This window comes from Lampetra planeri, chromosome 38 (assembly GCF_965212315.1).
Source record: "Lampetra planeri chromosome 38, kcLamPlan1.2.h2, whole genome shotgun sequence".
In the NCBI taxonomy this organism is placed as follows: domain Eukaryota; kingdom Metazoa; phylum Chordata; class Hyperoartia; order Petromyzontiformes; family Petromyzontidae; genus Lampetra; species Lampetra planeri.
In genome coordinates, this window is record NC_136144.1 from 3,751,992 (window position 1) to 3,778,053 (window position 26,062).

The 26,062-nt window shown below is 50.5% G+C and overlaps 1 protein-coding gene across 2 annotated transcripts in view; it reads right to left on the reverse strand.

The window, feature by feature from the left end:
• LOC144731207 (sushi, von Willebrand factor type A, EGF and pentraxin domain-containing protein 1-like) overlaps positions 1-26,062 on the reverse strand; it is a 47,533-nt gene that overhangs the window by 12,879 nt on the left and 8,592 nt on the right. The window contains exons 5-13 of one of the 2 annotated variants that reach the window (XM_078612204.1): positions 21,926-22,102; positions 11,077-11,106; positions 10,063-10,113; positions 6,198-6,276; positions 4,807-4,883; positions 4,155-4,251; positions 3,442-3,518; positions 2,528-2,725; positions 215-308 (exon numbers count right to left, since the gene is read on the reverse strand). In XM_078612204.1, the coding sequence (XP_078468330.1) occupies positions 215-308; positions 2,528-2,725; positions 3,442-3,518; positions 4,155-4,251; positions 4,807-4,883; positions 6,198-6,276; positions 10,063-10,113; positions 11,077-11,106; positions 21,926-22,064 (842 nt within the window). In that variant the 5' untranslated portion in view covers positions 22,065-22,102. The remainder of the gene's footprint in view (positions 1-214; positions 309-2,527; positions 2,726-3,441; positions 3,519-4,154; positions 4,252-4,806; positions 4,884-6,197; positions 6,277-10,062; positions 10,114-11,076; positions 11,107-21,925; positions 22,103-26,062) is intronic. The other variant, XM_078612205.1, reaches the window with a different exon arrangement.

Consider the following 26,062-nt stretch of genomic DNA (forward strand, 5'->3'; position numbering starts at 1 on the left):
CAATGGTGTAAGTGCAATTCTATTCATCCATACTCATCCGCGGGTTATAGCTCAGATAGAATGCGTCAAATTTGAATAAACGAACAAGGTCACGAGAAACCGCCCATGTAGGAACCCCTACGAATCCGGATAAAGGGAGTTGCACTGCACGACTGGCTGCATATTTTGCAAAGCAGCGCTTCGCGCACTGTGAATTCAAAGCAGTTCCACTCACTGCTCGTCGCACGAGTAGGTGATGCTGCTGCCAATGGTGACGTTCCCCTCCCACTTCCCGTTGGGAATCTGATCAGGGCGCGCGCATTCCTCACCTGTGAACAGAACGAGAGAAGCGTGGATGCTACCGGGTTCTTGAAGCACTCACGTGCACTCAATGCGATGTGTGCATGCTGAGCGTCTTCCGCACCGTACGTAGCCAATCGTGCTAATCGGAGGCGCGATGCAGTCGTGCGATGTGATGACGCTTCGGGGGGCTCATTGAGGTCGGAGAGAGTTACGGTGACTCTTCTCCGCTGAGCTGTGGCACGCATGAAGGTGAGCTGGATATGCGACTCTTCCACACGTTACTTTGTTGACGCCTTCAAATGCAGCACAGCAACGTATATGAAACACTGCAACTTCGATGCACCTATATTTAAAGTGGTGGCATGGAATGGAGCCTTTCTCGTCAATCATGGCCCATATATCAGCATAAATACAGTACAAATTTAGATCTAAAGCTTTCGTGACTGCAGGGATTCATCTTCTTGGTTCTTATATTATTTCCCTTCTACGTGACTTTACCGAAAGAACCAAGAAGATAAATACAGTACAGTTGTTTCTTTGCTGCAAGGACTTGGTGGTAAACTAAAATCTATTTTTTTTTATTTTACCAGGTAAGGCATCACTCAGCTGTGTGGCTGTTTTTCAGAAGCGACCTGGCTGCCCCAAATGATCACACTGGTCAACAAAAAAAAAAAATTCTGGCCTGGACTTTTGCAGCTGTTTTAGACTAATTTCAGGGTTTTGATTCAAAATCTGATCTCAGATTTGCTCTCTCACATCTCATTTTTATGCTATCGGCATACCCCATTTTCATTGATTTTAGCCAAAATTAACTCTGTCACTTATGATTGCAAGTTGTTGCGAGTCAGTGACTGCTTTAGTATTAAAATATGGTGCTGTATTTTTAGGATAGTGTGTTCATAATATAATTTTATGTAGAAATCCACATTTATTTAATATTTTTCTTCTGCAGTTTTTATTGAAAATGGAATATTTGATATCTCAAAAACCTGATGTGATAGACAAAAACTGATGCCAGATTTGGAATCAGCACCTCAAAATTACCGTTGGAATAACTTATGCCAGAAAAGTGTGTTGACCAGTGTAATCAACGAAGCGGCTTATCGTGTGGAAATGTATAGCAGCCAAATACTCTAAACGCACGTTTACTAAACGTGGAGGGAAAACCGGAGGACCCTGGATAAAAATCCACGCGACCACAGGGAGAGAAATATGTCAACTTCAAATATGCAGGCGTCAGGGTCGTGATCGAACCCACGATCTCTTGTATATCAGGCGAGGTTGTTAACATCTCGCCACCGAGATGTAGAGGGGTATAATGCTAGGATTCATGCGTTCCAGGTGTCCCATCCAAGACTGTAATTGATTCCCCCGGTTGATATATGTATCGACATTAATGGTTAATTTCAGTCTATTTCATTACTATATTGCATATCTTAAATTAAAGTAAACTACTCACCCGAAAATGTTGGCCTACTCGTGTGGCTAGTTTGACCCTTGGGCTGCACCCATTTCAAACCTTTAAAACATCCTGCCTCAGCAGCTTTCCCGCTATTTTTTCTCCTGATGACGATTGCTTGTGTTGCGATCGAAACGTGGTAGTTTTTGTTGGTTTGTTATTTTTTGTTATTTTCTTTCAACCTATCTACGTGACTTTACCGAAAGACCCAAGAATATGAATTCCTGCAGTCACGAAAGCTTTACGTCAAAGTATGGAGTCCATTATTTACCTGGGTGAAGTTCGATAGTTATTCCAGAATTTGCTGCAGACCAAGGTAAATGGTGCAACACAGCTCTAAATATACTGGTAGGAACCTCTGGCTACACCAGCCCACAGGGGATTATTGTGTCCGTCTGTCCGTCGTGCAGGGAGGGGCTGGGTGGGGAGGGGAGGGTGGGGAGGGGCTGGGTGGGGAGGGTGGGGTGGGGCGGGGTGGGGAGAATGGGGAGGGGATGGGTGGGGAGGGTGGGGCTGGGTGGGGGGTGGGGCTGGGTGGGGAGGGGCTGGGCACCCCGTGGTGCCCTTATAAAACTCAACGTTTAACCTACTCACGCCCTCACAGTCGGGCATATTTGCGGAATACACCACGCCGCCGTTGACCCTGGCCATTGACCGAGTAACCCAACGTTCCTACCAGCTCCTTCCTCAGGAATGTGTTTATGTAAACACACCTATTGTAAGGTTGCAGCATTCAACATCTGTGAAAATGTCCACCCTCGCTAATGCATCAGCTGAATGACTTACGGTTGCACCGCCGGTGGTCCGTGTCCCAAGTCGTTCGGCCACCCTCTTCCTTGCAGGTCAGGTAAAAGCCAGGCGAGGGATACCTGTAGTACTCGTCGCAGTAGAAGTACGCGTACTGATCCACGCGGTAGAGTTCCCTGCGGCCGTAAGCTACGGCAAGTTGTGCGTGACGCTGTGGAGGTGGTTTTCCGCAGAAAGCTGAAGGGACGGAGAAATGTAATCACGGTTCAAATTTCCATGCTCCTGATAATATAATTAAAAACAATAACAGTTGGAAATGTACGAAGCATTCAACGTTCAGAACAACAGTCTGGCCCGTATTTGTACAACGAGCCCATGATAATTTGCCCAATCAATGTGTAATAAAGCTCGTTGTGGCGACTTCTGGAATCCGGTCTTTTATTCAACTTGTATTACAGCTTTCCTTCACGCTGCTGACAGGCAGCGTGAGAGGGACAGATAGAGAGAGAGACACACTGCCACGTGGCAATCCGGAGCCCCGCTCCCGCGTGGCCCCCTTCCTCTGTTCGTTCCCGTTCTGACCACGTGTCGTTCGTCTCCACCCCTATTTAATACCCGGGTCACTTGGTACGTTTCCACCAATCCTGGTTAGCCTCCATGGAATGGTCCAGGCTCCCTCGTAAGCTCCCGGGACCACGCCCCTGACTCATCTCCTCATTGGCTGTGGCCAAAGCCAGCAGAACCAATCCTCTACTTACAGCTGTCACCTTTCCATTACGTCAGGGCCACGCCCCTAGGCTTCCCCCCATTGGCTATGGACCAGGACCGGCAGAGCCAATCATCGTGACGAGTTGTGATACGTCAACGACCCGGATATAACCTCACATTACAAATGTATGCGAAGTGAGGAAGACCCTGTAGAGGAGACGAGAGAGAGAGAGTGAGTAACTCACGGTCGCACGCAGGAGGCGGTGACGACCACTCCTTAGTCTCAAGGCAGGTGAGCGTGCTCTCGCCCTCCAGTCTGAATCTGCAATGCAACGGAGTGTGTCAACGTAATCGTGTTCGTTCAAAATCTCGTCATCTCATTTTATATTGATAGAGCGCCTTAGCTCAAGGCGCTGTACAAAGTTTAAAAGCGGTAACAGCAATCGGGTGATTTAGATGACAGGGGCACAATGCCGAGGAATGAGTGACCGTGACAGAGGTCACGTGGGGGTCACGGAAGGGCTACAGGGGAGGGACGGGATGGAGTAGAGGGGGCGATGGAGAAGAGGTGGTGAGGCTTCGAGAGAGGAACGGAAGGAGATTATACATTTTGAGTCTTGCACCATATGGCCAGCAAAACGATCGGTGTTACAAGCTAAACATAGGGATCTGGCGGTCCCCCGAGGACTTTCAGAGGGCCACGGTCCCTCTGACACGTGAGGAATGAGAATAAGTAGTGATGGACGTTGCCGGTAGGATTTGAACACGGACGAGTATGCTCGCCCGACCCAAAACCCTCCGGGAGTGGGACAGGATTATGGGTAACTTTAATCTCCACAAGCCTCGGGTGCCATCAAAGCGGCAGAGGCAGCACCTGGGGTTACAAGGCGTTCCTCGGAGCCATCGGCTCGTGTCTTCAGCCAGAAGTTGCCAAGTTCGAGACTCCGCGGAGCCTTACCCCTCGTTGCACTTGAAGTGAACGGTATTCCCAACTGTGCCGCCATCGCCTTCTTTCTGGCCTCCGTGTACGTGTGGCAGCTCTTTGCACGCCCTCGCTGCAAATGCAACAGACAGATTATTTTCTTTCTAATTTACAGCTCTTCGGCGCGGTGGCAAGCACACGCGATATTCTATTGCACGGCGCAATGATTGGTCTCTGAAGTAATATAGTGAAATTGTTAAATGTAAAACTAAAGCTATTGACATACAAGATAACCAAGGCAACTTACCACGAATGTCGGTTTGTTTGGATTACAGAACAAACCGTAAACACATACTTAAAGAGCCACCAGTTGTCAGCGCTGCCATTACAGCAGCGTCCGTAGCTATGTTGTCTCGTGAAGACAGGCAGTGTGTAAGGTAAAGGCAATTCAAAACATTCACAAATGGAACAAAAATTAAGTGAACAAAAAAGAGTAAAATGATACAACATTTAAATGTCAAGATTGCTGCGCGACACGAAAGCAGCAGCAGCAGCAGTAATAATTAATTTGTGATCCTCAATGAGAGGGCAACATCACTTGTCATGTGTGTGTCGGGGGGGGGGGATTACTCAAGCACCTCTAGAGACAAAGTGCAGGAAGACTGGGGGCCTTCAGCGCGCCACTTACGTTTACACTCCGGATGGTTATCCGACCACCTCCCGTTGGCTTGGCAGGTGACGTTGGGCGACCCGACCAACACGTATCTTTGGCAAGAAGCATCCCGTTACTTGTGGCCCATCACAACAGAGCCACACAATCACGCATCTACGTTGCCTGCTTTCAATTGGGAACCTGCAAACAGGTTGAGGCCACACTTGGAGCCTTCGGGGACGGAAGTGCGTGTGAGAGCAGTCGACTGGTACATGGCAAATCGTGCCGCTTGCCTCAAAAGTGGTCCGGGGCACTTGTTAATCCTCAATAGTCTCCCGGGCCCATTGGCTGCTCGTGTTTCCAAACAGCCATTCTCGCACCTCCGATTAGCACGGTTGAATATGTACTGTGTGAAAGAAGTTCTATTTATATACATTATAAGGGCCGTATTATCCAATAGGCACAGTAGGCACTGTGCTTATGGCCTACGAAAACTAAAGGGCTACAAAAACTAATTTTGACCACGTTTATTTTTGTTTGTATGACAAAGATTTTGACCAAGATATCTTATTGAATAAATATATTTATATAGCAAGGATAGGCACAGTGTACATACAAAGAGGCAGAGTCGTGTCAATGTCAATATATTTTTTCACAAGGTGAGATAAATTAACACCAGAAATGAACCTTTTTAGATTTTTTCATTGCAAAAAAATGTGCACCAATAACAATTAAAATCTGCTTATCTGCGGCACACAGCGCACTCCCATCGAATGAGGGCACAGACTTAACAATGAACGGTATCAGCAGTGACGACATCTGTCCAGCGGCTGGACGATGTACCGCGTGAAACAAGCGGAGTGACAGCGACTGGAGTAACATGGGGCAGCAGCAGTAGGAATTGGAGAAAGTTATCACTGAAGGCCTACAAAACAGAAGTGCCTAGGGCCTACAAGAACCTGAATCCAGCCCTGCATCCATACATTCCCACAAAAGGCCGTAGGCTTTACAAAAGCCAGAATCTATCTAAGTGGAACTAACTCAAGCACACAGGTGTTGCAATCAAAAGGCAAGCAGATTGTAAAAAATACGATCGCGTTGAGTCCCGGATACGCTGAGCTAGGTATGTCTGAATCTCCTTTAAGTTGGCAGGTCACAAGTCAACGTCCGTAAGTGGGCTACTCTATCGACCCGTGTGACCCCAGCGAGACACAGGGCCATCCGCCGAAAAGGATCCTTGCCAGGGACACAGACTGGGCCACATCATGAGCCATAGTCTTTCCACTGCTGGCCCCTATCACGTGTCAGATACTGGATAAACCAGTGTTATGGCAGGACACAAGGAAGGAGATTGATAATAGAAAATGGCCTCCCATATTCAGGCCCTTTAGAAACGTAACTGGTAGAAGAAGCAACATTCAACTCACCCGTCATTGCAGCTGCATTTGGCCACTCTATCTTGAGTGCAAACAGCATTGGCTACGGTCAGAATTCCACAGTTCACGTCTGTAAACACAACAGGAGGCGATGCTTCTTAGCAGGTCCACCTCGTGTGAAAACCACGAGACAGGCATGGGACGGGGGGGGGGGGGGCACACGTAGGGCTGTCACCATGTCCACTGTGGACCAAACACAGGCATATTTCTCAAAGCCCAAGTCTATCAAAGCTGTCCACATACACTGTGATGATGAAGTTCAACACAGCAATACCGCTACCAGATCTCACTACAAACGGATTCCTGCCGTCGACCGAGCACAGATGCCAATTCCCAGAATGCCCGGGTTCAAACCTGACGAGATGGCAACCCTCGGCAGCACATGTCTGTACTCGAAACCACCCTGTCCTTCTCGTTATGGCTGAATGAATAGCAGTGTATACGTATGAAAATATTATACTAGGAGTTTACCCTTTCTAGCAGTAAAAGAGGTGTTAAGATGTTCAAACACCAAATAGAAACCTTGTTTGCACGGAACACAGGCAGACCTCGCTCAGCGCGACTCCACAGAACGCCGACTCGTTAGAGCGCTCTTCCGTAGATGCGTTGCTGAAAAGTGCCGAGTAAAGCGAAAAACGCGTTCACTTGAAAACAATTTCCCCGTATAAAGCTTTCGTGACTGCAGGGATTCATCTTCTTGGTTCTTTCGGTAAAGTCACGTAGAAGGGAAGTAATAAAATAATAAAAATAAAATATAATAAAATACAATTCTCACGACGTTTCGGCCACAACGCAAGCAGCCGTCCTCAGGTGAAAACCAGGTCTGTCGCTTCGACAGGTCTGTCGCCTCGACATACCTGGTTTTCACCTGATGACGGCTGCTTGCGTTGTGGCCGAAACGTCGTGAGAATTCTTTTATTATGTTTTATTTTTATTATTTTATTACTTCCCTTCTACCAAGAAGAGAAATGTCCCCGTAAATAATGTCACGATAAAGTTTGGCGAGATGCGACGTACCACCACCACAACTACTACTACACACGGTGGGATGGTGGGAAACATAACTGGGGGAACGCCACCGCGTTACTGTTTCATCCCGCGCATTGTATCACTACACCGCGCAGCTCAAGAAAGTAGTTCGTCATCGACCGCTCATGAATGGCGTTATAACGGCGCGCGTTCCGCGTTGTGCGAAAAAGCGTTCCCAAAAGGAAGAACCGCGTTACAGCAACAGCGCGTTCTCGTGTGAACACCGCAACGCGTTAAGCGAGGACTTACAGTCTATACAGTCTATACAGTCTATACAGTCTGTACAGTCTTTACGAGCCGCGCTGGCCGAGGAAACGTACCCGCCCCCATTTTTGTTAGTTTTTTTGTTAGATTATAATCATCCCCTCACCAATCATTGGAAAGATGTCATCAACCACTTTGGGTCATGACTTGATTTGTGTTTTCTTGTCTAGGGAGCACAAGTCAAGTCGTGACTTGATTTGTGTCGTTTTATTGTTGTCTTACCATATGCCCCGCCCACTTCGTTCTGACACCGAGACGTTTTGTGGCACGGCACGTTCCGTGCTTCTCATTGGTGCTCTCTGACCCCAGGGCACGGCACGTTCCGTGCTTCTCATTGGTTCTCTCTGACCCCAGGGCACTGCACATTCCGTGCTTCTCATTGGTGCTCTCTGACCCCAGGGCACTGCACGTTCCGTGCTTCTCATTGGTGCTCTCTGACCCCAGGGCACGGCACGTTCCGTGCGTCTCATTGGTGCTCTCTGACCCCAGGGCACTGCACGTTCCGTGCTTCTCATTGGTGCTCTCTGACCCCAGGGCACGGCACGTTCCGTGCTTCTCATTGGTGCGCTCTAACCCCAGGGCACATATGCCCCACCCACTTCGTTGTGCCGTACGAGCTCTTGCTCTTGTGCCACGCCCATTTTTTAAACCTTTATAAACCGTGGCCTTAGGTGACCATCCCCCTCTTTCCTTCTGAAGACGATCGATTGTGTTGTGATCGACACGTCGTGGTTTTTGTTTTACATTTTTATCTTTATTTTTTTATAAAAATTTAATTTTTGAATTATTCTTATTTGATTTTTTATTACCGAAAGAATCAAGAATAAGTCTACATTATAGACTTCCAGTACGCTCACCCAGCTTAATAACCAGGCTACAGTCTACATTGTAGACTGCCAGTACACTCACCCAGCTTAATAACCAGGCTACAGTCTACATTATAGACTGCGAGTACGCTCACCCAGCTTAATAACCAGGCTACAGTCTACATTGTAGACTGCCAGTACACTCACCCAGCTTAATAACCAGGCTACAGTCTACATTATAGACTGCGAGTACGCTCACCCAGCTTAATAACCAGGCTACAGTCTACATTATAGACTGCCAGTACGCTCACCCAGCTTAATAACCGGGCTACAGTCTACATTATAGACTGACAGTACACTCACCAAACTTAATAACCAGGCTACAGTTTACACTATAGACTGCCAGTACACTCACCCAGCTTAATAACCAGGCTACAGTCTACATTATAGACTGACAGTACACTCACTACGATTAAGAATCAGGCTACAGTCTACATTAATGTTTTTTTTAATTTTCATTCACTTAATTTTTATCACAAGTTTTCTATCTATGTGACTTTACCGAAGAGAACCAAACAAAACGAGTGTGTGGAGTTTTTTCTTGGTCAATTGTACTCCCAGAAGGCTGTGTGCCTGAATGTGTAAAAACTGCATGTCTATGTTTTCACGTGGTGCAACAAACATCGTCTGCTCACTTCTTGGTGGAGGAAGGAGGTGGAGGGAAGAGCAAGATGGTGCAGGGACGAGGAGGAGGATGGTGGTGGGAGGAGGATGGTGGAGGGAGGAGGATGGTGGAAGAAGGTGGAGGATGGTGGACAGAGGAGGAAGATGGTGGAGGATGGTGGAGGGAGGTGGAGGATGGTGGAGGAAGGAGGAGGATGGTGGAGAGAGGAGGAGGATGGTGGAGGATGGTGGAGAGAGGAGGATGGTGGAGGATGGTGGAGGCAGGTGGAGGAAGGTGGAGGATGGTGGAGGATAGTGGAGAGAGGAAGAGGATGGTGGAGGATGGTGGAGGAAGGAGGAGGATGGTGGAGGAAGGTGGAGGATGGTGGACAGAGGAGGAGGATGGTGGAGGGAGGTGGAGGATGGTGGAGAGAGGAGGATGGTGGAGGATGGAGGAGGATGGAGGAGGAAGGAGGAGGATGGTGGAGGAAGGAGGATGGTGGAGAGAGGAGGAGGAAGGTGGAGGATGGTGGAGGATGGTTGTGGGAGGAGGAGGATGGTGGAGGGAGGAGGAGGATGGTGGTGGGAGGATGGAGGAGAGAGGTGGAGGATGGAGGAGAGAGGTGGAGGATGGTGGAGGATGGAGGAGGAGGATGGTGGTGGGAGGAGGATGATGGAGAGAGGAGGATGGTGGAGGATGGTGGAAGGTGGAGGAAGGAGGAGGAGGATGGTGGAGGGAGGAGGAGTTTGCATCGGTCAAAATGTGATCGATACACTGTCCACATACAAACAACAATGAACGTGTAAACATGGCGACGACAAGATATTTGGTATAAAACTCGTACGTGGTTTAACCGAAAAGTAATTATGGATTTTTTTGTTTGCATTGGCTACAAAAAGCTACAATTTAAAGGTCGCAAATTATTATCATGAACACAACAGATACTGTACATGTCAGTATAAATACGATGCCGCATTTTTACAATTGTAACAACAACAATAACAAAAACTCATTTGGCGCCGTTTAGAATAAAAAAAAGGTTGCCCGAAGATAAGTTGCTGAATTAAATGTATAATGTATTTTTAAAAATTACCGAGTGAATTTCGCCTTTTTCCAAATCCTATGAGCCACTCCAGGTAGCGTACTGCAATAAAACATAAACAGATTAATGCTGCTTCACTTGATGATTCACAAGGGCTGTGTGATGCTTCACGTGGTTTTTTTTTCTCACGTGAAATTAACCATTAAAATATTAAGTAATTACATAATGACAAATATGAGCTTTTCAGAACCTCAGGACTGTAATATGAGTATAAGTATGTTGACTTTGCCGAGTTTTTATCTCTAATTCTAATCGTTGTATCGACGTCAGGGCAAAGTATTCACGCTCCGACCTCTCACAGCACAGTGCAGCCCTTCGTGTCACAGAACGGCCCGTGGAAGCGGACATAACAGAGCTACCTCTGAGACCCCTTCTTGGAGTGATCTCTGTTGCACACAGTAGAGGGCATCACACTCCCACGCGTGGAGTAAGGGGCCATCCATTTAGTAGGTACGGAAAAATCTGTCAAAACTATAGAACTGCCGATATTTAATCCACGCAGAAACGATCAAGGATTAATAATATTAACGTGTTTAAGCAAACACTGCACCGTTTGCTTCAACACGCTTCTGTCGACTTTAGCCGTTGGTGGACATTCCCCATTCCTTTGGTGAAGGCCAATCTTGAAATAGTAGGCGAACCACCGGTTGCGTTAAATTACGTTTAACCGGCAATTTAAAAAAAACATGATAGAGGTTTTGAATATTTTTTTTCCTATTAAAAAATATAGATTAATTTTAAAAAACGCACTTTGCCGATAATCTGCATCTGCCTTCCTTGGCATAGATGTCAGCCTACCAGTGACGACGGCGTTCCGACGCGCTGCTGTGCGCTGGTTAATGGAATGTACTTGGTGATATATCTCACAATTGCTACCAACATACAGTCCAGACATCTTCCGCTCAACGTTCACTGATCATTTGCCGTGTTTGTCTCTCTCCATGTCGCGCATTCAACCGGTACGATCACTGAAGGCAAAGGTTTGTTATATTCGTGTAAACTCACGCAAGGATGCATTGAAGTCATCTTGGGAGTCTGATAACAACAACACCAAAACACACGGATATGTTAGAAAACTGGCGGGTGGGATTTGTGGAGTTTGGTAGAAGTGTGGGGATGACGTAATGTGGGATTTGTGGAGTTTGGTAGAAGTGTGGGATGACGTAATGTGGGATTTGTGGAGTCTGGGTGAAGTGCGGGGATGACGTAATGTGGGATTTGTGGAGTTTGGTAGAAGTGTGGGATGACGTAATGTGGGATTTGTGGAGTTTGGTAGAAGTGTGGGATGACGTAATGTGGGATTTGTGGAGTCTGGGTGAAGTGCGGGGATAAAGTAATGTGGGATTTGTGGAGTTTGGTAGAAGTGTGGGGATGACGTAATGTGGGATTTGTGGAGTTTGGTAGAAGTGTGGGATGACGTAATGTGGGATTTGTGGAGTTTGGTAGAAGTGTGGGATGACGTAATGTGGGATTTGTGGAGTTTGGTAGAAGTGTAGGATGACTTAATGTGGGATTTGTGGAGTTTGGTAGAAGTGTGGGATGACTTAATGTGGGATTTGTGGAGTTTGGTAGAAGTGTGGGATGACTTAATGTGGGATTTGTGGAGTTTGGTAGAAGTGTGGGGATGACGTAATGTGGGATTTGTGGAGTTTGGTAGAAGTGTGGGATGACGTAATGTGGGATTTGTGGAGTTTGGTAGAAGTGTGGGGATGACGTAATGTGGGATTTGTGGAGTTTGCTAGAAGTGTGGGATGACGTAATGTGGGATTTGTGGAGTTTGGTAGAAGTGTGGGATGACGTAATGTGGGATTTGTGGAGTTTGGTAGAAGTGTGGGATGACGTAATGTGGGATTTGTGGAGTTTGGTAGAAGTGTGGGGATGACGTAATGTGGGATTTGTGGAGTTTGGTAGAAGTGTGGGATGACTTAATGTGGGATTTGTGGAGTTTGGTAGAAGTGTGGGATGACTTAATGTGGGATTTGTGGAGTTTGGTAGAAGTGTGGGGATGACGTAATGTGGGATTTGTGGAGTTTGGTAGAAGTGTGGGATGACGTAATGTGGGATTTGTGGAGTTTGGTAGAAGTGTGGGGATGACGTAATGTGGGATTTGTGGAGTTTGGTAGAAGTGTGGGGATGACGTAATGTGGGATTTGTGGAGCTTGGTAGAAGTGTGGGGATGACGTAATGTGGGATTTGTGGAGTTTGGTAGAAGTGTGGGATGACGTAATGTGGGATTTGAGGAGTTTGGTAGAAGTGTGGGATGACGTAATGTGGGATTTGTGGAGTTTGGTAGAAGTGTGGGGATGACGTAATGTGGGATTTGTGGAGTCTGGTAGAAGTGTGGGGATGACGTAATGTGGGATTTGTGGAGTCTGGTAGAAGTGTGGGGATGACATAATGTGGGATTTGTGGAGTTTGGTAGAAGTGTGGGGATGACATAATGTGGGATTTGTGGAGTCTGGTAGAAGTGTGGGGATGACGTAATGTGGGATTTGTGGAGTCTGGTAGAAGTGTGGGGATGACGTAATATGGGATTTGTGGAGTCTGGTAGAAGTGTGGGATGACGTAATGTGGGATTTGTGGAGTTTGGTAGAAGTGTGGGGATGACGTAATATGGGATTTGTGGAGTCTGGTAGAAGTGTGGGATGACGTAATGTGGGATTTGTGGAGTTTGGTAGAAGTGTGGGATGACGTAATGTGGGATTTGTGGAGTTTGGTAGAAGTGTGGGGATGACGTAATATGGGATTTGTGGAGTTTGGTAGAAGTGTGGGATGACGTAATATGGGATTTGTGGAGTTTGGTAGAAGTGTGGGATGACGTAATGTGGGATTTGTGGAGTTTGGTAGAAGTGTGGGATTGACGTAATATGGGATTTGTGGAGTTTGGTAGAAGTGTGGGGATGACGTAATATGGGATTTGTGGAGTTTGGTAGAAGTGTGGGATGACGTAATATGGGATTTGTGGAGTTTGGTAGAAGTGTGGGGATGACGTAATATGGGATTTGTGGAGTTTGGTAGAAGTGTGGGATGACGTAATGTGGGATTTGTGGAGTTTGGTAGAAGTGTGGGGATGACGTAATATGGGATTTGTGGAGTTTGGTAGAAGTGTGGGATGACGTAATGTGGGATTTGTGGAGTCTGGGTGAAGTGCGGGGATAAAGTAATGTGGGATTTGTGGAGTTTGGTAGAAGTGTGGGATGACGTAATGTGGGATTTGTGGAGTTTGGTAGAAGTGTGGGATTGACGTAATATGGGATTTGTGGAGTTTGGTAGAAGTGTGGGGATGACGTAATATGGGATTTGTGGAGTTTGGTAGAAGTGTGGGATGACGTAATATGGGATTTGTGGAGTTTGGTAGAAGTGTGGGGATGACGTAAGATGGGATTTGTGGAGTTTGGTAGAAGTGTGGGATGACGTAATGTGGGATTTGTGGAGTTTGGTAGAAGTGTGGGGATGACGTAATATGGGATTTGTGGAGTTTGGTAGAAGTGTGGGATGACGTAATATGGGATTTGTGGAGTTTGGTAGAAGTGTGAGAATGACGTAATGTGGGATTTGAGGAGTTTGGTAGAAGTGTGGGATGACGTAATGTGGGATTTGTGGAGTTTGGTAGAAGTGTGGGATGAATTAATGTGGGATTTGAGGAGTTTGGTAGAAGTGTGGGATGAATTAATGTGGGATTTGTGGAGTCTGGTAGAAGTGTGGGATGACTTAATGTGGGATTTGAGGAGTTTGGTAGAAGTGTGGGGATGACGTAATGTGGGATTTGTGGAGTCTGGTAGAAGTGTGGGATGACTTAATGTGGGATTTGAGGAGTTTGGTAGAAGTGTGGGGATGACGTAATGTGGGATTTGTGGAGTTTGGTAGAAGTGTGGGATGACTTAATGTGGGATTTGAGGAGTTTGGTAGAAGTGTGGGGATGACGTAATGTGGGATTTGTGGAGCTTGGTAGAAGTGTGGGGATGACGTAATGTGAGATTTGTGGAGTTTGGTAGAAGTGTGGGATGACGTAATGTGGGATTTGTGGAGTTTGGTAGAAGTGTGGGGATGACGTAATGTGGGATTTGTGGAGTTTGGTAGAAGTGTGGGGATGACGTAATGTGGGATTTGTGGAGTTTGGTAGAAGTGTGAGAATGACGTAATGTGGGATTTGTGGAGTTTGGTAGAAGTGTGGGATGACTTAATGTGGGATTTGTGGAGTCTGGTAGAAGTGTGGGATGACGTAATATGGGATTTGTGGAGTCTGGTAGAAGTGTGGGATGACTTAATGTGGGATTTGTGGAGTTTGGTAGAAGTGTGGGGATGACGTAATGTGGGATTTGAGGAGTTTGGTAGAAGTGTGGGATGACTTAATGTGGGATTTGTGGAGTCTGGTAGAAGTGTGGGATGACGTAATGTGGGATTTGTGGAGTCTGGTAGAAGTGTGGGATGAATTAATGTGGGATTTGTGGAGTCTGGTAGAAGTGTGGGATGACTTAATGTGAGATTTGTGGAGTTTGGTAGAAGTGTGGGATGACGTAATGTGGGATTTGTGGAGTTTGGTAGAAGTGTGGGATGAATTAATGTGGGATTTGAGGAGTTTGGTAGAAGTGTGGGATGAATTAATGTGTGATTTGTGGAGTCTGGTAGAAGTGTGGGATGACTTAATGTGGGATTTGAGGAGTTTGGTAGAAGTGTGGGGATGACGTAATGTGGGATTTGTGGAGTCTGGTAGAAGTGTGGGATGACTTAATGTGGGATTTGAGGAGTTTGGTAGAAGTGTGGGGATGACGTTATGTGGGATTTGTGGAGTTTGGTCGAAGTGTGGGATGACTTAATGTGGTATTTGAGGAGTTTGGTAGAAGTGTGGGGATGACGTAATGTGGGATTTGTGGGGTCTGGTAGAAGAGTGGGAATGACCTAATGTGGGATTGAAGGAGTTTGGTAGAAGTGTAGGGATGACGTAATGTGGGATTTGTGGAGTCTGGTAGAAGTGTGGGATGACGTAATGTGGGATTTGTGGAGTTTGGTAGAAGTGTGGGGATGACGTAATGTGGCATTTGTGGAGTTGGTAGAAGTGTGAGAATGACGTAATGTGGGATTTGTGGAGTCTGGTAGAAGTGTGGGATGACGTAATGTGGGATTTGAGGAGTTTGGTAGAAGTGTGGGGATGATGTAATGTGGGATTTGTGGAGTTTGGTAGAAGTGTGGGGATGACGTAATGTGGGATTTGTGGAGTCTGGTAGAAGTGTGGGATGACGTAATGTGGGATTTGTGGAGTCTGGTAAAAGTGTGGGATGACGTAATGTGGGATTTGTGGAGTTTGGTAGAAGTGCGGGATGACTTAATGTGGGATTTGTGGAGTTTGGTAGAAGTGTGGGATGACGTAATGTGGGATTTGTGGAGTTTGGTAGAAGTGTGGGATGAATTAATGTGGGATTTGAGGAGTTTGGTAGAAGTGTGGGATGAATTAATGTGGGATTTGTGGAGTCTGGTAAAAGTGTGGGATGACTTAATGTGGGATTTGAGGAGTTTGGTAGAAGTGTGGGGATGACGTAATGTGGGATTTGTGGAGTATGGTAGAAGTGTGGGATGTCTTAATGTGGGATTTGAGGAGTTTGGTAGAAGTGTGGGGATGACGTAATGTGGGATTTGTGGGGTCTGGTAGAAGAGTGGGAATGACCTAATGTGGGATTTAAGGAGTTTGGTAGAAGTGTAGGGATGACGTAATGTGGGATTTGTGGAGTCTGGTAGAAGTGTGGGATGACGTAATGTGGGATTTGTGGAGTTTGGTAGAAGTGTGGGGATGACGTAATGTGGGATTTGTGGAGTTGGTAGAAGTGTGAGAATGACGTAATGTGGGATTTGTGGAGTCTGGTAGAAGTGTGGGGATGACGTAATGTTGGATTTGAGGAGTTTGGTAGAAGTGTGGGATGACGTAATGTGGGATTTGTGGAGTCTGGGTGAAGTGTGGGGATGACGTAATGTGGGATTTGTGGAGTCTGGTAGAAGTGTGGGGATGACGTAATGTGGGATTTGTGGAGTTTGGTAGAAGTGTGGGATGACGTAATGTGGGATTTGTGGAGTTTGGTAGAAGTGTGGGATGACATAATGTGGGATTTGTGGAGTCTGGTAGAAGTGTGGGATGACGTAATGTGGGATTTGAGGAGTTTGGTAGAAGTGTGGGATGACTTAATGTGGGATTTGTGGAGTCTGGTAGAAGTGTGGGATGACGTAATGTGGGATTTGTGGAGTTTGGTAGAAGTGTGAGATGAATTAATGTGGGATTTGTGGAGTCTGGTAGAAGTGTGGGATGACTTAATGTGAGATTTGTGGAGTTTGGTAGAAGTGTGGGATGACGTAATGTGGGATTTGTGGAGTTTGGTAGAAGTGTGAGATGAATTAATGTGGGATTTGAGGAGTTTGGTAGAAGTGTGGGATGAATTAATGTGGGATTTGTGGAGTCTGGTAGAAGTGTGGGATGACTTAATGTGGGATTTGAGGAGTTTGGTAGAAGTGTGGGGATGACGTAATGTGGGATTTGTGGAGTCTGGTAGAAGTGTGGGATGACTTAATGTGGGATTTGAGGAGTTTGGTAGAAGTATGGGGATGACGTAATGTGGGATTTGTGGAGTTTGGTCGAAGTGTGGGATGACTTAATGTGGGATTTGAGGAATTTGGTAGAAGTGTGGGGATGACGTAATGTGGGATTTGTGGGGTCTGGTAGAAGAGTGGGAATGACCTAATGTGGGATTGAAGGAGTTTGGTAGAAGTGTAGGGATGACGTAATGTGGGATTTGTGGAGTCTGGTAGAAGTGTGGGATGACGTAATGTGGGATTTGTGGAGTTTGGTAGAAGTGTGGGGATGACGTAATGTGGGATTTGTGGAGTTTGGTAGAAGTGTGGGGATGACGTAATGTGGGATTTGTGGAGTTGGTAGAAGTGTGAGAATGACGTAATGTGGGATTTGTGGAGTCTGGTAGAAGTGTGGGATTTGAGGAGTTTGGTAGAAGTGTGGGGATGATGTAATGTGGGATTTGTGGAGTTTGGTAGAAGTGTGGGGATGACGTAATGTGGGATTTGTAGAGTCTGGTAGAAGTGTGGGATGACGTAATGTGGGATTTGTGGAGTCTGGTAAAAGTGTGGGATGACGTAATGTGGGATTTGTGGAGTTTGGTAGAAGTGCGGGATGACTTAATGTGGGATTTGTGGAGTTTGGTAGAAGTGTGGGATGACGTAATGGGGGGTTTGTGGAGTTTGGTAGAAGTGTGGGATGAATTAATGTGGGATTTGAGGAGTTTGGTAGAAGTGTGGGATGAATTAATGTGGGATTTGTGGAGTCTGGTAGAAGTGTGGGATGACTTAATGTGGGATTTGAGGAGTTTGGTAGAAGTGTGGGGATGACGTAATGTGGGATTTGTGGAGTCTGGTAGAAGTGTGGGATGACTTAATGTGGGATTTGAGGAGTTTGGTAGAAGTGTGGGGATGACGTAATGTGGGATTTGTGGGGTCTGGTAGAAGAGTGGGAATGACCTAATGTGGGATTTAAGGAGTTTGGTAGAAGTGTGGGATGACGTAATGTGGGATTTGTGGAGTTTGGTAGAAGTGTGGGGATGACGTAATGTGGGATTTGTGGAGTTGGTAGAAGTGTGAGAATGACGTAATATGGGATTTGTGGAGTCTGGGTGAAGTGTGGGGATGACGTAATGTGGGATTTGTGGAGTCTGGTAGAAGTGTGGGGATGACGTAATGTGGGATTTGTGGAGTTTGGTAGAAGTGTGGGATGACGTAATGTGGAATTTGTGGAGTTTGGTAGAAGTGTGGGATGACGTAATGTGGGATTTGTGGAGTCTGGTAGAAGTGTGGGATGACGTAATGTGGGATTTGAGGAGTTTGGTAGAAGTGTGGGGATGATGTAATGTGGCATTTGTGGAGTTTGGTAGAAGTGTGGGGATGACGTAATGTGGGATTTGTGGAGTCTGGTAGAAGTGTGGGATGACGTAATGTGGGATTTGTGGAGTCTGGTAAAAGTGTGGGATGACGTAATGTGGGATTTGTGGAGTTTGGTAGAAGTGTGGGATGACGTAATGTGGGATTTGTGGAGTTTGGTAGAAGTGTGGGATGAATTAATGTGGGATTTGTGGAGTCTGGTTGAAGTGTGGGGATGACGTAATGTGGGATTTGTGGAGTTTGGTAGAAGTGTGGGGATGACGTAATGTGGGATTTGTGGAGTCTGGTAGAAGTGTGGGATGACGTAATGTGGGATTTGTGGAATTTGGTAGAAGTGTGGGGATGACGTAATGTGGGATTTGTGGAGTCTGTGTGAAGTGTGGGGATGAATTAATGTGGGATTTGTGGAGTCTGGTAGAAGTGTGGGATGACGTAATGTGGGATTTGTGGAGTTTGGTAGAAGTGTGGGGATGACGTAATGTGGGATTTGTGGAGTTTGGTAGAAGTGTGGGGATGAGTTAATGTGGGATTTGTGGGGTTTGGTAGAAATGCGGGATGACTTAATGTGGGATTTGTGGAGTCTGGTAGGAGTGTGGGATGACGTAATGTGGGATTTGCGGAGTTGGTAGAAGTGTGGGGATGACTTAATGTGGGATTTTTGGAGTCTGGTAGAAGTGTGGGATGACGTAATGTGGGATTTGTGGAGTCTGGTTGAAGTGTGGGGATGACGTAATGTGGGATTTGTGGAGTTTGGTTGAAGTGTGGGGATGACAATGTCTGGCATCAGGGCACACACAGCCAGCAACCACTGTAGTCCCGGATCAAGCCCTGGGAAAGCTGCCAGTCGGTCTCCACGTGAGCCGTGCGAGGGCGACCGAGCAACAATCGGTCTTTATTTATTTAATCGCGTACTACGAATCGTGGTAATCGAATCGAATCGCAAAGTGGTGTGGGGTGTCTGATTGGCTGAGAGAGTACGTCGCTCTCATTGGCTGAGCCAATCATGGTGGCGGGTAAGTTAACTCGACCAGCGCGGCTCGTATAGACTGTAAATACTGTACATGCTGCGTATACCGCAAGTACTGTACAGACTGTATAGACTAAATACTGTATAGACTTCTCGACTGTAAAGACTGTAGAGACTGTGAAGACTAAATCGTCGCTTCACGCATGGCCGTGTTAGAACTGTAACGTGCTTTCGCTACAACATAGTTATTCAATTATGGAACACTTTTCAAACAATACGCGGAACGAGGAACTCGTGTCGTTATGACACGGAACGTGCTCCGTTATGACGCAGCACGTGCTCCGTTATGACGAGGAACGAGCTCCGTTATGACGAGGAACGAGCTCCGTTATGACGAGAAACGAACGCCGTTATGATGTGGAACGAGCCCCGTTATGACGCAGAACGAGCTCCGTTATGACGAGGAACGAGCTCCGTTATGACGCGGAACGAGCTCCGTTATGACGCGGAACGAGCTCCGTTATGACGCGGAACGAGCTCCGTTATGACGAGGAACGAGCTCTGTTATGACGCGGAATGAGCTCCGTTATGACGAGGAACGAGCTCCGTTATGACGAGGAACGAGCTCTGTTATGATGTGGAACGAGCTCCGTTATGACGTGGAACGAGCTCCGTTATGACGCGGAACGAGCTCCGTTATGACGAGGAACGAGCTCCGTTATGACGCGGAATGAGCTCCGTTATGACGCGGAACGAGCTCCGTTATGACGAGGAACGAGCTCTGTTATGACGCGGAATGAGCTCCGTTATGACGAGGATCGAGCTCCGTTATGACGCGGAACGAGCTCCGTTATGATGAGGAATGAGCTCCGTTATGACGAGGAACGAGCTCCGTTATGACACGGAATGAGCTCCGTTATGATGAGGAACGAGCTCCGTTATGACGAGGAACGAGCTCCGTTATGAAGAAGAACGAGCTCCGTTATGACGAGGAACGAGCTCCGTTATGACGAGGAACGAGCTCCGTTATGACGAGGAACGAGCTCCGTTATGACGCGGAATGAGCTCCGTTATGACGAGGAACGAGCTCCGTTATGATGAGGAACGAGCTCCGTTATGACGAGGAACGAGCTCCGTTATGACGCGGAATGAGCTCCGTTATGATGATGAACGAGCTCCGTTATGACGAGGAACGAGCTCCGTTATGACGAGGAACGAGCTCCATTATGACGAGGAACGAGCTCCGTTATGACGCGTAATGAGCTCCGTTATGATGAGGAACGAGCTCCGTTATGACCAGGAACGAGCTCCGTTGTGACGAGGAACGAGCTCCGTTATGACGAGGAACGAATATTGTGCTGCTGGAAGTTGTCGGAAATCTCGGTGAGCGCCGTCAGCGTTTGACGGTTCGGGTTGTGCACAGGCTCGGCTGATCCACTGTGTGTGGACGAGACCGTGAGAGGTGTTCATGAAGAAGGTGCCTCCTAGAAACTGTGCCTCTGAATCGTTGACACGACACATTTATACTCTTTGGTTCTTTCGGTAAAGTCACGTAGGTGACAAAAGCTTCAAATCAACACTACACATTTATGGCGACTGTGTTTATACTATTTTTCCCGCACGTCTGATTAGCGCTCGCACCTCTGAATTGCACGGTTGGCTACGTACGGTGCAACAGAAGTTCAACATACATACAAGTTTAAACTATTTTAAAATGATAAACTAACGCGATAGATATAGCACAACAGACAAAGTAATATATCAATAATAGAGACTTATTTTTCACACCGATGGTTGTAGAGTAATGGGTTAGTGAGCGTCCTCTGTTTAGGTTCTGTAACCACGTTACAGATCACCATCCCGTCTCTTTGATTCGTTATCAGCACGTTCCATTCGCAATGCGTAATTCCCACACCAAGTCTTAATAATTGTTTATGATGTTTGCTGTTTTTCAACCAAATCGCTCGTCTCCGTGGGAAAACAAAAAAACAGTTTTCAAAGTCTCTCGGCTTTTAAGGCTGCGTCGTGTCGACTCAACGGATCCCACCTAAGGCGCATGACACAGCGGGGGATCTGTGCCCAGGTCGTTCACCCACTGGCACGACTTACCACGCAGCTTTTCATCAACGTAGTTAGTGCATTTCTGAATCGGGAGTGTATTTCTCCATCGAATCAAGCCCACTCAGCTAAGATGCTCGTTTTTGAAGGGCGATACAACGATCAGCAGGCATCATCAAAATCATTCCACAATTACAGATGTAAACAACAAACTTAATAATAACACTCTGTGATTCTTTCGGTAAAGTCACGTAGAAAGGAAGTTTTCTAAATTAGACCCCCAGACCCTCTGGAAGATTTGGTCCCCCCCAATGTTGACTCCATGGCTACGGCCTTGCTTGAGCCACCCCCCCCCCCCCCCCAAGGGTAAAGTGGTAGTGGCGGTGTCGCGACTGAAGTTAAAGAACCAAGCCGATCGTCTCGCCCGAGTCGACCGAGTTTGTTTCCGCTGCTTTAATGCAACATTCCAATCGCTGGCAATTAAACTAAAACACAAAAGCGGTGCCAAAGACGTGAACTTCCAATCTCGCCGATGACTTAAAAGCGCATAGCTCCAGCGGCTTCCTGACATCGGCCGCAGAAGCGCATCCAGAAGTGCATCCAGAAGCGCATCCAGAAGCGCATCCAGAAGCGCATCCAGAAGCGCATCCAGAAGCGCATCCAGAAGCGCATCCAGAAGCGCATCCAGAAGCGCATCCAGAAGCGCATCCAGAAGCGCATCCAGAAGCGCATCCAGAAGCGCATCCAGAAGCGCATCCAGAAGCGCATCCAGAAGCGCATCCAGAAGCGCATCCAGAAGCGCATCCGAAAGCGCGTGACGCGGTGACCCGTCCGCGTTCGATGACGAGCAGCCATGCTATCAAAATCATTCACACTTTCAAACGTTTACCTTACGCTTACCTTTGCACTTTCGATTTCTTCCAATCGGCCGCCACCGGCCCTTGTCGCACAAGAGCGTGTACATGTTTCGATCATGGCAGGTGAAGAGCACGGTCTCCCCGGAGGTGAAGTACGTCTTCTCCCGCGCCAGCGCGCTCATGTCGGCATTTGAGTCCAGAGGAGGACGTTGGCACACGACTTGTTGGACAAGAGGAGGGGTAGGAGCAGGAGGACAAACAAAACAACAAAAACATCGGCACCAATCTCGATCGATGCCACCCCCCCCCTCACCCCGAGCCAGCGTTTGGAATTCCACATCGGAACTCATTCGGTCGACTCGAGAGAAACGATCGGCTTGGTTCTTTAACGTCAGTCGTGGCGCCGGTACTACCCCTTTGCTCTTGGGGGGGGGGGGTGGTGGGGTGGTGGGGTGGTGGGGTGGTGGGGTGATGGTTGGTGGGGTGGTGGGGTGGTGGGTGGTGGGATGGTGGGTGGCGGGGTGGTGAGGTGGTGGGATGGTGGGGTGTTGGGGTGATGGGTGGTGGGGTGGTGGGGTGTTAAGGTGATGGGTGGTGGGTGGTGGGGTGGTGGGTGGTGGGTGGTGGGGTGGTGGGGTGATGAGGTGGTGGGGTGATCGGGTGGTGGGTGGTGGGGTGGTGGGTGGTGGGGTGGTGGGGTGGTGGGGTGGTGGGGTGATGGGTGGTGGGGTGGTGGGGTGGTGGGGTGTTGGGGTGATGGGTGGTGGGGTGATGGGTGGTGGGGTGGTGGGGTGGTGGGGTGGTGGGGTGATGGGTGGTGGGGTGATGGGTGGTGGGGTGGTGGGGTGGTGGGGTGGTGGGTGGTGGGGTGGTGGGGTGGTGGGGTGGTGGGGTGATGGGTGGTGGGGTGATGGGTGGTGGGGTGGTGGGGTGGTGGGGTGGTGGGGTGATGGGTGGTGGGGTGGTGGGGTGGTGGGGTGGTGGGGTGGTGGGTGATGGGGTGGTGGGGTGGTGGGTGGTGGGGTGGTGGGGTGGTGGGGTGGTGGGGTGGTGGGGTGTTGGGGTGTTGGGGTGATGGGTGGTGGGGTGATGGGTGGTGGGGTGATGGGTGATGGGGTGGTGGGGTGGTGGGGTGGTGGGTGATGGGGTGGTGGGGTGGTGGGTGGTGGGGTGGTGGGGTGGTGGGGTGGTGGGGTGGTGGGGTGTTGGGGTGTTGGGGTGATGGGTGGTGGGGTGATGGGTGATGGGGTGGTGGGGTGGTGGGGTGGTGGGGTGATGGGTGGTGGGGTGATGGGTGTTGAGGTGATGGGTGGTGGGGTGATGGGTGGTGGGGTGGTGGGGTGGTGGGGTGGTGGGGTGATGGGTGGTGGGGTGATGGGTGGTGGGGTGGTGGGGTGGTGGGTGGTGGGGTGGTGGGGTGGTGGGTGGTGGGGTGGTGGGGTGGTGGGTGGTGGGGTGGTGGGGTGGTGGGGTGATGGGTGGTGGGGTGGTGGGGTGGTGGGGTGATGGGTGGTGGGGTGATGGGTGGTGGGGTGGTGGGGTGGTGGGGTGGTGGGGTGGTGGGTGGTGGGGTGATGGGTGGTGGGGTGGTGGGGTGGTGGGTGGTGGGGTGGTGGGGTGGTGGGGTGGTGGGGTGATGGGTGGTGGGGTGATGGGTGGTGGGGTGGTGGGGTGGTGGGGTGATGGGTGGTGGGGTGATGGGTGGTGGGGTGGTGGGGTGGTGGGGTGGTGGGGTGGTGGGTGGTGGGGTGGTGGGGTGGTGGGGTGGTGGGTGGTGGGGTGGTGGGGTGGTGGGGTGGTGGGTGGTGGGGTGGTGGGGTGTTGGGGTGTTGGGGTGTTGGGGTGATGGGTGGTGGGGTGGTGGGGTGGTGGGGTGGTGGGGTGAATGGGTGGTGGGGTGATGGGTGGTGGGGTGGTGGGGGTGGTGGGTAGTGGGGTGGTGGGGTGGTGGGGTGGTGGGTGGTGAGGTGGTGGGTGGTGGGGTGGTGGGGTGGTGGGTGGTGGGGTGGTGGGTGGTGGGGTGGTGGGGTGGTGGGTGGTGGGGTGGAGGGGTGGTGGGGTGGTGGGGTGGTGGGTGGTGGGTTGGTGGGTGGTGGGTGGTGGGGTGGTGGGTGGTGGGTGGTGGGGTGGTGGGGTGGTGGGTGGTGGGGTGATGGGTGGTGGGGTGGTGGGGTGGTGGGGTGATGGGTGGTGGGGTGGTGGGGTGGTGGGGTGGTGGGGTGGTGGGGTGGTGGGTGTGTGGTGGTGGGTGGTGGGTGGTGGGTGGTGGGGTGGTGGGGTGGTGGGGTGGTGGGGTGGTGGGTGGTGGGATGGTGGGATGGTGGGTGGTGGGGTGGTGGGTGGTGGGGTGGGGTGGTGGGGGTGGTGGGTGATGGGGTGGTGGGGTGGTGGGGTGGTGGGTGGTGGGGTGGTGGGGTGGTGTGGTGGTGGGGTGGTGGGGTGTTGGGGTGTTGGGGTGATGGGTGGTGGGGTGATGGGTGATGGGGTGGTGGGTGGTGGGGTGGTGGGTGGTGGGGTGGTGGAGTGGTGGGGTGGTGGGTGATGGGTGGTGGGGTGGTGGGGTGGTGGGGTGGTGGGTGGTGGGCTGGTGGGTGGTGGGGTGGTGGGTGGTGGGGGGTGGTGGGGTGGTGGGTGGTGGGTGGTGGGGGGTGGTGGGTGGTGGGGTGGTGGGTGGTGGGGTGGTGGGGTGGTGGGTGGTGGGGTGATGGGTGGTGGGGTGGTGGGGTGATGGGGGTGGTGGGTGGTGGGGTGGTGGGGTGGTGGGTGGTGGGGTGGTGGGTGGTGGGTGGTGGGGTGGTGGGGTGGTGGGTGGTGGGTGGTGGGGTGGTGGGGTGGTGGGGTGGTGGGTGGTGGGGTGGTGGGTGGTGGGGTGGTGGGGTGGTGGGGTGGTGGGTGGTGGGGTGGTGGGTGGTGGGGTGGTGGGTGGTGGGGTGGTGGGTGATGGGGTGGTGGGGTGGTGGGGTGGTGGGTGGTGGGGTGGTGGGGTGGTGTGGTGGTGGGGTGGTGGGGTGTTGGGGTGTTGGGGTGATGGGTGGTGGGGTGATGGGTGTTGGGGTGGTGGGTGGTGGGGTGGTGGGTGGTGGGGTGGTGGAGTGGTGGGGTGGTGGGTGATGGGTGGTGGGGTGGTGGGGTGGTGGGGTGGTGGGTGGTGGGTGGTGGGGTGGTGGGGTGGTGGGGTGGTGGGGTGGTGGGGTGGTGGGGTGGTGGGTGGTGGGTGGTGGGGTGGTGGGTGGTGGGGTGGTGGGTGGTGGGGTGGTGGGGGTGGTGGGTGGTGGGGTGGTGGGGTGGTGGGGTGGTGGGGTGTGGGGTGGGTGGTGGGTGGTGGGGTGGTGGGGTGGTGGGTGGTGGGGTGGTGGGTGGTGGGTGGTGGGGTGGTGGGGTGGTGGGTGGTGGGTGGTGGGGTGGTGGGGTGGTAGGGTGGTGGGTGGTGGGGTGGTGGGTGGTGGGGTGGTGGGGTGGTGGGGTGGTGGGTGGTGGGGTGGTGGGTGGTGGGGTGGTGGGTAGTGGGGTGGTGGGGTGGTGGGGTGGTGGGTGATGGGGTGGTGGGTGGTGGGGTGGTGGGGTGGTGGGGTGATGGGTGGTGGGGTGATGGGTGATGGGTGATGGGGTGGTGGGGTGGTGGGGTGGTGGGGTGGTGGGGTGGTGGGTGGTGGGGTGGTGGGTGGTGGGGTGGTGGGGTGATGGGTGGTGGGGTGATGGGTGATGGGGTGGTGGGGTGGTGGGGTGGTGGGTGGTGGGGTGGTGGGTGGTAGGGTGGTGGGTGGTGGGGTGGTGGGGTGGTGGGGGTGGTGGGGGTGGTGGGGTGGTGGGTGGTGGGGTGGTGGGTGGTGGGGTGGTGGGTGGTGGGTGGTGGGGTGATGGGGTGGTGGGTGGTGGGGGTGGTGGGTGGTGGGGTGTGGGGTGTTGGGGTGATGGGTGGTGGGGGGGTGGTGGGGTGGTGGGGGTGGTGGGGTGGTGGGTGGTGGGTGGTGGGGTGGTGGGGTGGTGGGGGTGGTGGGGTGGTGGGTGGTGGGGTGGTGGGTGGTGGGGTGGTGGGGTGGAATCGAGGACTCTGCAGGGACAGGACCCTGTTGCAAGCGGATGCTCCGTATGGAGCCGCATCTCCCCTGGCACTGGGTCTCCTAAATCCAGGGTGAGTACAAAGGGGCCAATCTCGACCTGATGCGTCTGTGGCCTAACC